We start from the raw sequence: 15,109 nt of genomic DNA on the forward strand, positions 1-15,109 counted from the left end.
GAAAAACCCTTTTCCCCTGAAAATCAGCATTTTCCCCCAATACTGAGCATCCTCTGTGTCCTAGATACGGGTAAAGCCACAGTATCTTCCAAACATCCAGATCAGGAATGGAACGAAAAGCAAATTCCTTTCCCGAATGCAAGTGAGCAGCATTTATATAACCGCAGCAAGTTGCATCAACGTTTTATTGAAGGCATTACGTTTCAGAACACACGAACACACGAATAGTCTCTTGAAAAGATTCCAACACAAAAAAATCTCTCCCCAGTACTCGCCCTCTCCCCATCCCACGTGTCGCTGAAGGCGGAAAAGGAGACCAGGCGATTTACAGGCTGCCACCCCAACGCAGGGAAGGCTGACCGCGAACTCGGAACCCGGCAGAGGGCGCTAAGCTGCCCGGACTCCCCAGACCTCGCCCCTCCCGGGAAGCTCAGCCCCGCCGCCCGCCGCCCGCCGCCCGCCGCCCGCCGCCTGCCGCCCGCGCCCGGGTTTTCAAAATGGAAACAAACCCGGCCCCGCCCCCTGCCCCGAGGACGCCGGGAAACGGGTACCGCCCCCTTTGGGGGGGTGTCCCAGCCGGCAAGGCGAAGGTTCCCGCAAGCAGAGTCGACTACCCCTGCCACTTTCTCGTCTGGCTTCTTCCCTGTCCACTCTCGTTCTCCAGCCAACTGACTGGAAGCCTCGCAACGGGCTGTCGTACCCTCCCTTCTCCGCAGGCTTCCTCACCTGTCTGCAACTCCGCCCGCCCCGGAAGTGACGATAGCCGCCCGGCCTAGCTCGCGTCCCGTCGGGCCTTGCGGTGGCGGCGGGAAGATGGCGGCAGCGGGAGCCCTGGAACGGAGCTTCGTGGAGCTCAGCGGTGCTGAGCGCGAGAGGCCGAGACACTTTCGGGAATTCACAGTTTGCGGCATTGGTACGAAAGCAGCCAAGGAGGACGCGATCCGATCCTTCCCCTCGGGCTCCTCCCATGGATCCTTAAATCTCTGACCCCGGGTTCATACTCCTCTAAGTCCACATGCCTATATCCCCGGGATCAGAGCTTCCGTGGTGTCCTACGTCGTCCTCCTTTCTTCCCTTTCTCTTTGTATAGTTTGTCAGTCGTCACCCTCTGCTTTCTCAGCGCCCTCAGTCTCTGTCATCCCGAGATAACCAGGTGTGCAGGCTGACCACTTTCCTTTTGCAGGGACTGCAAATGCCTTGGCTGGAGCGGTGAAATACAGTGAGAGCGCGGGAGGCTTCTACTATATGGAAAGTGGCAAGTTGTTCTCCGTCACCAGAAACAGGTTCATTCATTGGTAAGAGCTGTGTTCGCCGAACCCCCTGGAAGGTCGGATTGTTGGGCCTTTGAGTTTTTGCGGCTATTGCCAAAGTGTCATTCTCCGAGGCGGTAATGGACAGTCAGGAAAAGAGAAAGACTGTTTTCTCTTGATTTCTGAATCAGGAGAAAATTAAGGGGACACAGAGTTCTAGTAGAGGTGCCCTTCCAGGCAGCACCAAAAGCAGAGGAAATAAAGCTTATGGAATTAAGCCCCAAAGACCAGGTTTAAACTTGAACTCATTGTGTTTTTATAGTGTTTTACAGCTTCCTTCATTCTACAAATACATTTGAGCTTCTTCATGTCAGGCACTGTGCTAAGTTTACTACAGATGACGTGGTGAACAAAAGCAACCATCATTTCCATCATGGAAGATGTTGTAGCTGTTTGAGAATAGATGTGGAGACACCTTTCATGGGGCAGTTTTATGAAGGAAAAAGACACTAAAGTAAGGGACCACAACATAGGTGTATAAACATAAATTTTTCGTACTTGCCTCAGAAGAAAAATATAGGGGCTGTGAGAGGCTAATGAGAGAACCAAATGTTATTGGTGGGACAGGGAAGGCTTTCACGGATATCACATTTAACCTGAGATCTGTAGGATGAAAAGTTTCCCAGGTGGGTGGTTGGGGAGAGAGCAGTCAGCATGTAGGATCACCATATGCAAAATCCATGAGGTAGAAAGACCTGGGCAGATTTGAGGAACTGACTGGAAGTCTGTGTGGCTTAAGTGCAGTGGGTGAAATGGAAAGTGATGTGAGAGATGCAGAGACTGAGGGGTAGAGGGGGTGGTAAACAGGACTCAGATCCTTCCTGACAACTTTGGATTTTTTCCCCAAGTACACTGAGTAATCATTGAAGGGTCTTAAAGAGTTACTAACTCTTTACTAACATAATCAAAATTGCATAAAGAAAAAAATCAGTTTACTTCATGGAAAATGAATTTGGATTAGATAGGTATAATTAAAAAAAAAAAAATTCTTGCTCTTATGATGGACCAAGTAAGAGATGCTGGTGGCTCAATTGTGGGAGTAGCTTGGAAAGGAGAAATAGATGGATTTGAGATGCATTCAGAAGGTAGCTTTACATTTTTCCGCCATTTTTCCGTGCCGCCATAATGGTGCACATGAATGTCCTGGCAGATGCTCTCAAGAACATTAACAACGCTGAAAAGAGAGGCAAACACCAGGTTGTTAGGCTATGCTCCAGAGTCATAGTCCGGTTTCTCACAGTGATGATGAAGCATGGTTACATTGGCGAATTTGAAATCATTGATGATCACAGAGCAGGGGAAATTGTTGTGAACCTCACGGGCAGGTTAAACAAATGTGGAGTGATCAGCCCCAGATTTGATGTACAGCTCAGAGATCTAGAAAAATGGCAGAATAACCTGCTCCTGTTCCGCCAGTTTGGTTTCATTGTACTGACAACTCAGCTGGCATCATGGACCATGAAGAAGCAAGACAAAACACACAGGAGGGAAAATCCTGGGGTTCTTTTTCTAGGGATGTAATATGGGCAAATAAAATGCCTCAATGGGGGGAAAAAAGGGTAGCTTTGCTAGGACTTGGTGATAGATTGAATGTGGGGTAAAAGATGGGAAGGGACATGGAGGGAGCAAAGACAGTTTCCTGGTTTCTGGTATGACTAACAAGATACTGGGTGGCAGGGTTGCCTTTTATATGCAGAAGATGAATTTTGGAGAGATGTGAATAATTCTTTCAGATATATTAAATTTGAAGTACCCATGTAGCAGCCCTTCAGAAATGCCATGTAGGCATTGAAATTTATAGGTCCAAGTATCTGAAAAGAGACCTGTGTTGACATGCAAATCTAAGAAATACTTTTTAGTGCCTAATATGTTCTAGTCAGTGTTTAGGGACTGAGAGTACAGCAGGGAACAAAACAAAGTCCCTGCCCTCATGGAGGCAGATAGGCAATAAACAACAGTAATCCCCCCAAATAAGTAAGTACAGTTTGTCCAGTGATAAGTGGAATAGAGAACAGGGAAGGAAGATTAGAGGGAAGGGGGATGCCTGCAGGAGTTGATCTTTTATTTGGGAAAGACCCAGTGATAAGTTGACATTTGAACAGAGGAAGTAGATATCTGGGGAATAAGATTTCCAGGTAGAATCTTCCAAGAAAAAGGAACCAAAATGCAAAGAACCTTGAGACAGGAGCTTGTTTGTTATGTTCAGAGAATGGCAAGGAGCCAGGAGTCTGCAGCTGAATGACCAAAGGATAGATTAATAAAGTAGCTGAGGGTCAAATCAGGGTTTTGTTGGTAATTTTAAGGCTTTGACTTTTACTCTGAATTAGATGGCGAGAAGTCATTGAAGGGTTTTAAGTGGAGGAATGACATGATCTAAATTGTGATTTTAGAACATCTCAACATTTTAGATGTTGAGAACAGAGTATAGCAGGGAAAGGGTAGAAGCAGGGAGACCAATTAGGAGGTTGGTGCCACAGTCTAGACAAGAGATAATGGCAGCTTAGACCAGGGTGGCATTGGTAGAGGCAGTGAGAAATATTCTGATTGTGGCTATGCTTTAAAGATGAGTTTGTTATGGGGCGCCTGGGTGGCTCAGTCGGTTAAGCGTCTGCCTTCAGCTCAGGTCAAGATCCCGGGGTCCTGGGATCAAGCCCTGAGTCAGGCTCCCAGATCAGCAGAGAACCTGCTTCTCCCTCTGCCCCTCACCTGGCTCGTGTACTCTCTCTTTCACTCTCACTCTCAAATAAATAAATCTTTAAAAAAAAAAATCAGATATAGAGTATACAGAAAAAGTCAAGGGTGACCTCCAGATTTTTGGCTTGAGCAACTGGAAGTTACAAAGATGCCGTTAATTGAGTTGTGAAAGAGTGCAGGTAAAGCAGGCGTTTTTCAAGTTTGCTAGTCTAAGCATTCTGTTTTGGACAGGTTTCATTTGAAATCCCTGTTAGATATCCAAGTGGAAGTGTTGAAACAATAACCAGTTCAGTGGAAAGTTTGGGCTGAAGTTACAGATTTGGGAATTGCTTGTATTAGATGGCATTTAAAGCTGTTACACTGAATGAGATCACCTAGAGATCACCTGCACTATTGGCATTTGGGGCCAGAAAAGTCTTTGTTGTAGGGGACTGCCCTGTACATTATAGGGTATTGAGCAGCATCCCTGGTCTCTACACACTTCAGACCAATAGCAGCCCCCTCCCAGTTGTGACAAGCAAAAATACCTCCAGATAACTGTTAAATGTCCTTAGGGAGTGGGGTAGAATGGCCCCCTGCTGAAAACTTGTATAGATGAGAAAAAGAGGTCTGAGGACTAAACACTGGGGCACTCCAATATTTAGGAAGATACGGAGACTGGGAAGGAATAACTAGGGAAGTAAAGAGTTGAAAGAAAAGAGAGTGGTATCCCAGAAGCTAACGGAAATATTTCAAGGAGAAGAAGAATGAAAAACTGTTAAATACTGCATATAAGTCAGAGAAGTGAAAATAGACCTTTGAATGGTGGAGATCATTGGTGACCTTGTCAGAAACTGAGCTCTGGAGAGAAGAAGAGGACAGGAATTGTGAGAACAAAACAGCTCTCTTAAGGAGCATTACTGAGAGAGAAGCAGAGGAGTCAAATGGTAGCAGGAGGACAATGCAAAGGTGTGGAAGAAATATACCAGTGTATTTATATGCAGTCAAGGGCAATCACTACAGGAGGGGAATTGAAGAAAGTGAGATATTTGAAAAAGTATAGATATGGCAGAGGAAGTGTGGGAGAGAGTGACTGAGCAGGAGCTAGGCTTCAAGGAATGAAACAGGACTGTAGGGAACTGCAGTGGGCAAGGATCGCAGGTGGTATCTGGTTGCACACACTTGAGAGCTGAGTGGTTTGGGCAGGGAGGGAGGAACAATGACCCAGAGTGGTAGTGGGGAGCAAGCAAGACATCTGTGCCCTACCTTGAGGCACCCCCTAAAGGGAGTGTGGTAGAGAAAGCTTACCACCACTAGAGAGGGCTCCAGGAGTGTCCTCAGGCAAGATCCAGGACCCAGCTTTAACCACAAGGCAGGAAGGTGAAGCAGTTGTTCAGAGATCAGGTTGAGGATCCAGAAACTTGTGCTGATGACATATCATGAGTTAGCAGAAAGGAGCCCTAGGAAATCATCAGAATTCACGTGGTGCATACAGGTTTTTTTTTTTTTTTTTAAGGTTTTATTTATTTATTTGACAGAGAGAGACACAGCAAGAGAGGGAACACAAGCAGGGGGAGTGGGAGAGGGAGAAGCAGGCTCTCCGCTGAGAGCCTGGGATCATGACCTGAGCTAAAGGCAGGCTTAACGACTGAGCCACCCAGGCGCCCCGGGGCATACAGTTTTGGGAGTGGATAAGATGTGCTTTGAGAGAATGTGTACAGTGAGCAGATAAGATGACCCAGGAACAGGGTTTGAGAAATAAAAAGTAGGCATCAGGTCAAAGAGGAGAGGGAGTACCTAGAGATGGGGGAATGAAACCAGGAGAGGGTGGTATCATGGAAGTCAAAGAGACTTTTCAGGACAACATGGTCAAGTGTGTAGAATGCTGCAAAGCGGTCAAGTAAGAACAGGACTGAGGAATCCATTGGGATTGGTGTGATGACCTTGGTGAGAAGAGGGCAGGCTGAAGAGTACGAGGGAGGTGAGGAAAAAGACAAGATGTGGCCATGGAGGGGAAAGGAGAGATTGGGGTAGCCGGGTCGGGGCAGGAACAGGGTGATGGAAGGGGAGAGACCAGGGAAAAGCATACGTGAATGTAGAGAGAAGGCTTTGGAGGAAGGAGAGAGGGACGCAGGAGGGATATATGTGAGAAAGTTAGAGATTACCCTTGAATTGCTGGAAGGAGATGTGCTCTTTGGGGGCAGATGCAGGCAGTATGGTAAACAAGGTGATGAGAAGTTAGGGCTTTCCCAGCATGGTGTTTTCTATGATCCAAGGCTACCATATGGCAGAGATGCACCTGAAGAAGTCTGCCCTGCATCCTACCTAGCAGGAACAAGTCACAGAAGGGGAAAGAGTCACATTTATTAAGGTCACTGTAGTATGATGCTATGATACTAATAGTGGAGGCCACATTCCACTGCAAGTAATGGGGGGTGTGGTGTGAATTGTCTTTATAGGGGGCTTAATTGCGTTGAGTATCATTGTTCTAAATAAATGGGTCATCAAGTTTGGAAATGCCTCCATTGAACAGAGACTATAATAAGATTTGAATTTTATATTGTGCTGTGTTTTGTAAGCGAATATACTGTGATGGTTTGGATTGTAAAATTGATCTGAATTTGTTTACCCAAAACATTCAACTTGGGAAAATTCACTTGGAAACTATTCCCATATATTTCAAAGCAACAGTCAATTAGAAAGAAAAGCATAAACTTTGTGAACAAATGTCTCTTTTTTAATAGGAAGACCTCTGGAGATACATTGGAGCTGGTGGAAGAGTCACTGGACGTAAATCTGTTGAATAATACAGTTCGCCTCAAATTCCAAAATTGCAGCCTCTTACCTGGAGGGGTTCATGTCTCTGAGACTCAGAATCATGTGATAATCTTGATATTAACCAATCAAACAGTGCACAGATTACTCTTACCACACCCTTCCCGGATGTATAGGAGTGTAAGTTGGTTAAGGGTAATATCCTTTATTTCTCAGATTACTCTGGCTGTCAGAAATTTAATGCTGGAGCAGTGTCCTTTGGAAATTGAAGGAAAATTGGATTTGTAACCTCTCACCAAGCATACTTTGATAGTTACTATTTAAAATGATCAGGCACATTTTAAGTTGAAGAAATAATTTTTATTAAAATTAGCTTTCTTTTTAGGCTAATTCATTTCTTACTTTAAAGACTTTTGTAGGGGCACTTGGGTGTCTCAGTCAGTTAAACATCTGACTTTGGCTCAGGTCATGATCTCGTGGTCCTGGGATTGAGCCCTGCCTCAGGCTCCTTGCTGAGCGGGGAGTCTGCTTCTCCCTCTCCCTCTGCCCCTCACCCTGCTCATGCTCGAGCTCACGAGCTCTCTCTCAGATGAATAAATAAAATCTTAAAAGAAAAAAAAGCTTTTGTAGCAATTGGAAGGAACTGAGCAAAATTCAGCTTGTTTTGATTTAACAGGTTTTTCTTTTTCATTACTCCACAGGAGTTGGTAATTGAAAGTCAGATGCAGTCCATATTTACTGACATTGGAAAAGTTGATTTCAGGGATCCTTGCAACTCTCAGTTAATTCCAGCTGTACCTGGACTCTCCCCTAATTCTACCACCTCGGCAGCCTGGCTTAGCAATGATGGGGAGGCTCTGTTTGCTCTACCATCTGCTTCTGGGGGAATCTTTGTTCTTAAACTACCTCCTTATGACATACCTGGTAAGAAGGGGAACTGAACTTGGATTTAATTTTAAACAAGGAATGTTGGCATTAAAACCTTAGAAGTCCGGGGCGCCTGGGTGGCTCAGTCGGTTAAGCATCTGGCTTCGGCTCAGGTCATGATCCCAGGGTCCTGGGATCGAGCCCCGCATCGGGCTCCCTGCTCATTGGGAAGCCTGCTTCTCCCTCTCCCACTCCCCCTGCTTGTGTTCCCTCTCTCGCTGTGTCTCTCTCTGTCAAATAAATAAAATCTTTAAAAAAAAAAAAAACCTTAGAAGTCCATACCCATCATCCATGGCAGGAATTGCTTCACTGCTCCCCCTGAAATGATCATTCAGTGTTGCTTGCCTAAGGAGTCTGTAATGCTTGTACTGTTTTTTTTCTGAGAAAGTAAGATTGTATACAGTGGATGAGGAATTGTAAACCTTTTTGGAGCGTGGGAAGATTGTAAATCAAATAGCTGTAAGATAGCCTATCCTAAGTCCTGTAGTAGAGAGGAGTTGACTACTTATCTACCTTCAGGTTGAGGTTCTATACTTAAATTAACTGACACGAGGAAGTTCTGCTGATAACCTCCTCCAAGTCACCACTATCTCTTGCCTGGATTATTGCATTAGCTTCCTAAATATCCCTCAGACCTCTCCTTACCTCTCTACAGAGACTTCTGGGACAGACTGATACATTTAAAACCTTAGTAGAATCATGTCACTCCATTGCTTAAAGCCCTCTAGTGAGGGTTTGTTCTTCATCTCATGCTGAATAAACCCAAAGTCCTTACATTATCTTACAGTGACCCCCCCCTGCTGACTCTCTAACCTCAGCTTCTTTTTTTCCCCCTCGCCTTCTGTGCACCAGTTTCATGCCTTCTTGCAGTTCCTTGAACATACCGATCACGCTCCTACGTCAGGGACTTTGCCTGAGACCGTCTTTCTCCAGTTACTAACTTGGCTTATTCCCTCAACTCCTCTGGGTCTTTACTCTGATCCCTCAGTGTGAGGCCTTCTCTGACCACCCTTTTCAAAATTGCACGTACACACGCACCTCCCACCACAGCATTCACGTACCCTTCCTGCTTTCACCTATTATCATTCTGCTTGATTTAGCTTCTGCCCTCCTCCCTGTGGGAATATAAGTTCCAAGACCACAGGTATTGTTTTATGTTTTATTTACTGCTAAATCTTCAGTACCTAGAACTGTGCCTGGCACATGAAAGGAAACCAATGTTTCTTTTGGGAAGAATGATTGTTCTGAGCAGCAATAGGGTTACTGTTTGTAAATGGCAAAAGTTTTCCCTAGGAATATGTTAGTGCTATTTTTATTGATCCAATAATGATTCAAAGTATTTTAAGTGGGATGTATGTGGATAGGCTGCATCCTAAAATTTCTTCATATAGAAATGTAGAAGCCTGTCACCTGTTCTAAGCACCTTATTCATGGTTGCATCCTTCTTGTTGGGTTTCTCTGAGTCTAACCAAGAGGTGCCTTGGATATCATTGGTCTGTTTTCAATCTCACAGGAATGGTGTCAGTTGTGGAACTGAAACAGAGTTCAGTAATGCAACGACTGCTTATAGGCTGGATGCCAACAGCCATCAGGTAAGTGGTGTCTGGTGGGAAAATCAGAGGGCCCAAGAATTTAATTTTTGCACTGGTCAGCACTTATTAGTCTTACTCCAAGGCAGATAAGCATTACACTGAAAAGGAGAAGAGTCTGTAAAACATCACATTCTATCTGAGAGCCACACCTTGGACACCTTGATAGCAGAAAGTGATTTTCCGTATATATTCTCACAATATTCCATTCAGTGCTCTGCCCTGACTTATCAAATCCAATTTTATGTAATATTAGAAGTAGAAAGTTTTTGATGATTAGAAGTCTATTCCTGGGCGCCTGGGTGGTTCAGTCATTAAGTGTCTGCCTTCGGCTCAGGTCATGATCCCAGGGTCCTGGGATCGAGCCCCGCATCGGGCTCCCTGCTCGGTGGGAGGCCTGCTTCTCCCTCACCCACTCCCCCCTGCTTGTGTTCCCTCTCTCGCTGTGTCTCTCTCTGTCAAATAAAATCTTAAAAAAAAAAAAAAACTCTATTCCTGTGTTATATAGAGCCTTTTAAAATGTATCATAGTGGTTGATTGTAAATCAAATAGAAAATACAGTTATCTTATACCAGTATGTAAACTCTTAGCTCCTTCTACTGATTAAGAGCGTACATTTATAACTTTATCTGTTTAATTACAAATTCTAATCAGATATTTATAACACTAAAACCCTAAAATTGGGTCTTATGTTTTTAGAGGTGATCAGGGACTTTCTGATCGTCCCTTCGCTCTTGCTGTTCATTGTGTTGAGCACGATGCCTTCATCTTTGCTCTGTGCCAGGATCATAAACTACGAATGTGGTCTTATAAGGTAAATGCTACATTTATAGTTACTATAAGCTAAAATAGGATTGTGAATTGTAAGAAAATTGAAATCAGTCTTGCTGTTTCTCTCAAAGATTATTAAGATCACTTAGTTTGGAAAGTATAGGCCATTTCTAGACTCAGTTCCATTTAGCTTCATTTTTCACACATTGGTCTTTTTATATAAATATTTTTTTAATTATGAATCCTACAGAATTAAAATAGTGCAGAGAATACGCTTCACTTAAGAGGAACAAATGTTTTTTTAAAAAAGGAACAAATGTTTTTGAAATGCAAGTTGATAAAATAGTTTTTGTTTTTTTTAAAGGGTGAAGTGAAAGTTTATTAAGTGAGGGTGAGAGCAGAAAGGAAAGAAAGCTGTCTAGAGTGAGAGGGGTCCTAAATGGGTTGCCCTATAAAGTAGTTTTTAAGATTCATAAAACAGTTGATGGTTTTATTTTTCAGACTGAAGAGATATTTTCATCTCAGCCTTTAAAAAACCCTGTAGTGTCCCTCAGCAGATAAAAGAGTGGTAGATGTAATGGATGTGCCTCCTTTCGAAAGGGAAGGAGTTTGTTTTCTAGCTTGGATATTCTTTGACACTACTTGTTGACTCATCTTGGGCAGGACCAGATGTGCCTGATGGCCGCCGACATGCTGGAGTATGTTCCCACGTTTAAAGACCTTCGGCTCGCTGCTGGGACTGGACATAAATTACGACTTGCTTATTCCCCTTCCATGGGACTCTACATAGGGGTGTACATGCATGTGCCCAAACAAGGACAGGTATGAAACACATAAGACCTCTGCCAAGCTATGCACTATGTACCGATGTGAGGAGGGGGCTGTATATTCATTGAGTCTGTTTAAGCTCTTCACACCAGCGTAGGTGTTTCCAGTGTTGTTTCTGTGGAAATGATGGGTTTTGTGTTAATACGTGAATTTAAAGATCTTGAAGAAGTCAGGATGAAAGGGAGTTGAGAGTTTAAAGGAATCTGAAAGGAAAAGTTAACCAAAGCTAAACAAGAAAGAGCCAATTTGGACGTCTGGGTGGAAAAATGGAATCATGAAAGGGACGTAGGTGTTACTAAGTGGTTGGAGGGAAGTTAATTTTTAGAAATAATTTTGCTCATCTTCCAAACACTAGTTGTTGTATGTAGATGAGGTATTTAGGGTGTAATACAATGGTGTAATAATAGAGTAAACAACCATTTGTTGGATACTCTGTGTTTGGCATGATCCCTTATGTACATTAATAGCAAATGCTTGGACTGTGCTTACTCTGGGCTCACATACTTTACACATATTATCTGTTTAATCCTGATAACATTCCAGTGAGGGTAGGGTTTTTCCTCACTATGCTGGAGGTGCCCTTCTGGGTGCCCCCTTCACTTCTTTTGGGCTCTGATGCCCAACTACAGGTTGCCCCTCCCTCTGGATGCCTTCTTTACTCTATTTGGGCTGATACTCTGCAACTCCCTTTCAGAGGACACCCCCTCCCCTACTTGGGCTCTGATCACCAATACAGACTCCTAGTCTGTATGGATACTCATCATCCTGCTTGAGTTCCCACCCTTCTACCTATGTGTGAAAGCCCTCATACCCTGCTCATGACCTACACCTGAAGCCAAAAATGGATACTCTTTTTACCACCTTGGGCTCTTTTTTTTTTTTTTAAAGATTTATTTATTTGAGGGGTGCCTGGGTGGCTCAGTCGTTAGGCGTCTGCCTTCGGCTCAGGTCATGATCCCAGGGTCCTGGGATCCAGCCCCACATTGGGCTCTCTGCTCAGCGGGAAGCCTGCTTCTCCCTCGCCCACTCCCCCTGCTTGTGTTCCCTTTCTTGCTGTCTTTCTCTCTCTCAAATAAATAAAATCTTTAAAAAAAAAGATTTATTTGAGAGAGAGAAAGGGGGGAGCAGAGGGAGAGGGAGAGAAAGAATCCCAAGTAGACTCCCTACTGAGTGCAGAGCCCAGCGCAGGGCTCAATCTCACAACCCTGAGATCATGACTTGAGCCAAAACCAGGAGTCGGACACTCAACCGACTGAGCCACCCAGGCGCCCTTTTACTGCCTTGGGGTCTTGATTCAGCCCATGACCCTGTCCTTGGTCTCGATTTCCTGGAGTAGCCCACAGAACTCAGGGAAACATTAACTTACGTTGCCAGTTTACCATATGTTAAAGAATACAGATGAACAACTAGATGAAGGAGTATAGAGGATGAGTCCAGAAGGGTCCTGAGTTCAGAGGCCTCTGTCCCTGTCGTGTTGGGGTGTGCCACCCTTCTGGTACATGGATGTGTTCACCAATCTGGAAGCTCTCCCTATACCATACTATAGGAATTTTTATGGAGGCTTCATGACGTAGGCGTGATCCATTATTAACTTGGTCTCTAGCCTCCCCCAGCCTCCCCAGAGAATGGGGTTGGGGCTGAAAGTTCCAAACTTCCAATCATGGCTTTGTCTTCCTGGTGACCATCCCCCACCCTGAAGCTATCCAGGAGTTACCTCATTCGTACAAAAGGTGTTTCCAGAGCACCTGGCTGGCTCAGTTGGTAGAGCATGTGACTCTTGATCTCTAGGTGAGTTCAAGCCCCATGTTGGGTGTGGAGCCTACTTAAAAAAAAAAAAAAAAAGGCATTTATCACCCAGGAAATTCCAAAGGATTTAGTAGCTCTATATAAGATGCTCCTATCATTTTCATCACTCAGGAAAATACAAGTGTTTTAGCTCAGTATCAGGAGCTGGGGCAGAGACCAATATATATATATTTCTTATTTGACAGATTCTGATAGAGATTATGTTGGTTCTGTAGATGATATTGGACAGTATTTCCATCTTAGCGATATTAAGTCTTTTGGTCCATAAACATGGGATGTTTTTCCATTTATTTAGATCTTTAATTTTTTTTTTTTTTTACAATGTTTTGTAGTTTTCAGAGTATAAGTTTTGCAGTTCTTTTGATCATTTTATTTCTAGGTATTTTATTCCTTTTAATGCTAGTATAAATGAAATTATTGAAATGAAATTATTATTTTCTCAATTTAATTTTCAGATTTTACAATCCAAGTTTATAGAAATACGGTTGATTTTTATATATTGATCTTGTATCTTGCAACCTTGCCGAATTTTTCTATTCTTTTTTTTTCTATTCTAATAGTGTTACAGTGGAGTCCTTAGACTGTCTTATATACAAGATAACCTCATCTGCAAATAGTTTTATTACTTCCTTTCCAATTGAATCAATTGAATCCCTTTTTTTTCCTTAATTGCCCTGGATAGATCCTCCAGTACAATATTGAATAGAATGGGGAGAGCTTACATCTTTGTCTTGTTGCTGATCTAAGGGAGAAAGCTTTCAGTGTTTGACCATCAAGTATGATGTTAGCTGTGAATTTTTCATAAATGCCCTTTATCGTGTTGAGGAAGTTTGCTTCTGCTCTTAGTTTATTGTTTTTATCATGAAAGGGCATTCAGTTTGGTGCCATTGCCTTGATTCATGTTAAAACACCAGTAATTTTACCCTCTATTTAGGCTTTTTCATCATCAATGCAAAAATAACAACACAGTGAAAAAGACAAATGATGTATTTATTATGAAAAGACTTTCAGCCTCACAGGGGTGGGGACTGGCAGGTTCAGTCGGTAGAGCAGTCACATGCAACTCTTGATCTTGGGGTGGTGAGTTTGAGCCCCACGTTGGACGTAGAGATTACTTAGAAAAAAACTTGAAAGGGTTTCAGCTTCACTGATCCCCTGAAACAGTCTGTGGCCTACATTTTTAGAAGCACGCCTCTAATAGATTCAAAATTGAATGTAGGAGTGCTGTCAAATTGAGCAGAGCTTTTTTTTTTTAAGATTTTGTTTATTTCTTAGCATGAGCGGCAGAGAGGGCAGAGGGAGAGGGACAAAGAGATTCCCTGCTGAGTGTGGAGCCCTACTCAGGGCTGGATCTCAGGACCCTGAGATCATGACCTGAGCCACAAGCGCCCCTGAGCAGAGCTATTATTTCCTTCATTTTGTGCATTATGGTTCTATTAGTGAAACCTAAAATCAAATCAGCTTTTTTGGCAGTTAGGCCTATTCCGGTCATAATGAACTTGTAGTCCTTTTTTTCCCCCTTTCACAAAAACTGCTCTTCAGCCTGTTTGTTTCCCCTAATCTGCATGGTTGAACTTTGTTTTTCTTTTATCTGTAATATCTTATGTCCATTGCTATTAATTTCATTTGTTTCTTATTTTTCTTTTGGTTCTTTGGATTCTAATTCTTTAGTAAGTGTATTACTTTGGTCATTCCCAGCATCTTGTTCTCATTGAGATCATAAGCTTGCCGCCTGTATTCCATCTAAGACACTAAGACAGGGCGCCTGGGTGGCTCAGTTGGTTAAGCGACTGCCTTCGGCTCAGGTTATGATCCTGGAGTCCCTGGATCAAGTCCCACATCGGGCTCCCTGCTCGGCAGGGAGTCTGCTTCTCCCTCTGACTCTCCCCGCTCTCATGTGCTCTCTCTCTCATTCTCTCTCTCTCAAATAAGTAAAAAACTTAAAAAAAAAGACACTAAGACAACTCACAAACAGAAGTCCTGCAGACCCGTGGTGTGTGGTCTGTGGACTGGTCCTGGGCCACAAATTCTTGGTTACCAGTTTGCAGTAAGATAACTACAGAAAGTGAGAGGAAAACTTTTAGAGACATTTATAGTGGTTTGACATTGCTACAGACATTCACATTCAAGGTTTCTGTATTTTGTAAAAGTATCAATCTGCAACAGGTTAGAAATTAAAAAAAAAAAAAAAAAAAGCTGGTCCTTTACTACAGGTAAGTAGTTTGAGAAGCACTACACTAGCCCAGCATTTTTCCAACTTGTTTTTTGGCTAGAATCTATAATAAGAAATATCTTATTTTACTACTTACTATACACATATGTGATGATGGACATGTAACAAAAAAATTTTCATGAAACATGCTTACCTGTACTAGGAGTGATGAACTGATGAACTCTGATACGTTGTTGTTTTTTTTTTTTAACATGGTT

The 15,109-nt window shown here is 43.3% G+C and overlaps 1 protein-coding gene across 2 annotated transcripts in view; it reads left to right on the top strand.

The window, feature by feature from the left end:
• The first annotated feature begins 737 nt into the window (after window positions 1-737).
• NUP160 (nucleoporin 160) overlaps window positions 738-15,109 on the top strand; it is a 41,902-nt gene continuing 27,530 nt past the window's right edge. The window contains exons 1-7 of one of the 2 annotated variants that reach the window (XM_081798095.1): window positions 738-913; window positions 1,184-1,295; window positions 6,728-6,938; window positions 7,460-7,682; window positions 9,199-9,277; window positions 9,974-10,088; window positions 10,709-10,867. In XM_081798095.1, the coding sequence (XP_081654221.1) occupies window positions 814-913; window positions 1,184-1,295; window positions 6,728-6,938; window positions 7,460-7,682; window positions 9,199-9,277; window positions 9,974-10,088; window positions 10,709-10,867 (999 nt within the window). In that variant the 5' untranslated portion in view covers window positions 738-813. Of the gene's footprint in view, window positions 914-1,183; window positions 1,296-1,572; window positions 1,765-6,727; window positions 6,939-7,459; window positions 7,683-9,198; window positions 9,278-9,973; window positions 10,089-10,708; window positions 10,868-15,109 lie in introns of those variants that run through there. The other variant, XM_081798096.1, reaches the window with a different exon arrangement.

The sequence above is a fragment of the Leptonychotes weddellii genome, chromosome 11, assembly GCF_054177405.1.
Source record: "Leptonychotes weddellii isolate Sample4059 chromosome 11, ASM5417740v2, whole genome shotgun sequence".
NCBI classification, from domain to species: Eukaryota; Metazoa; Chordata; class Mammalia; order Carnivora; family Phocidae; genus Leptonychotes; species Leptonychotes weddellii.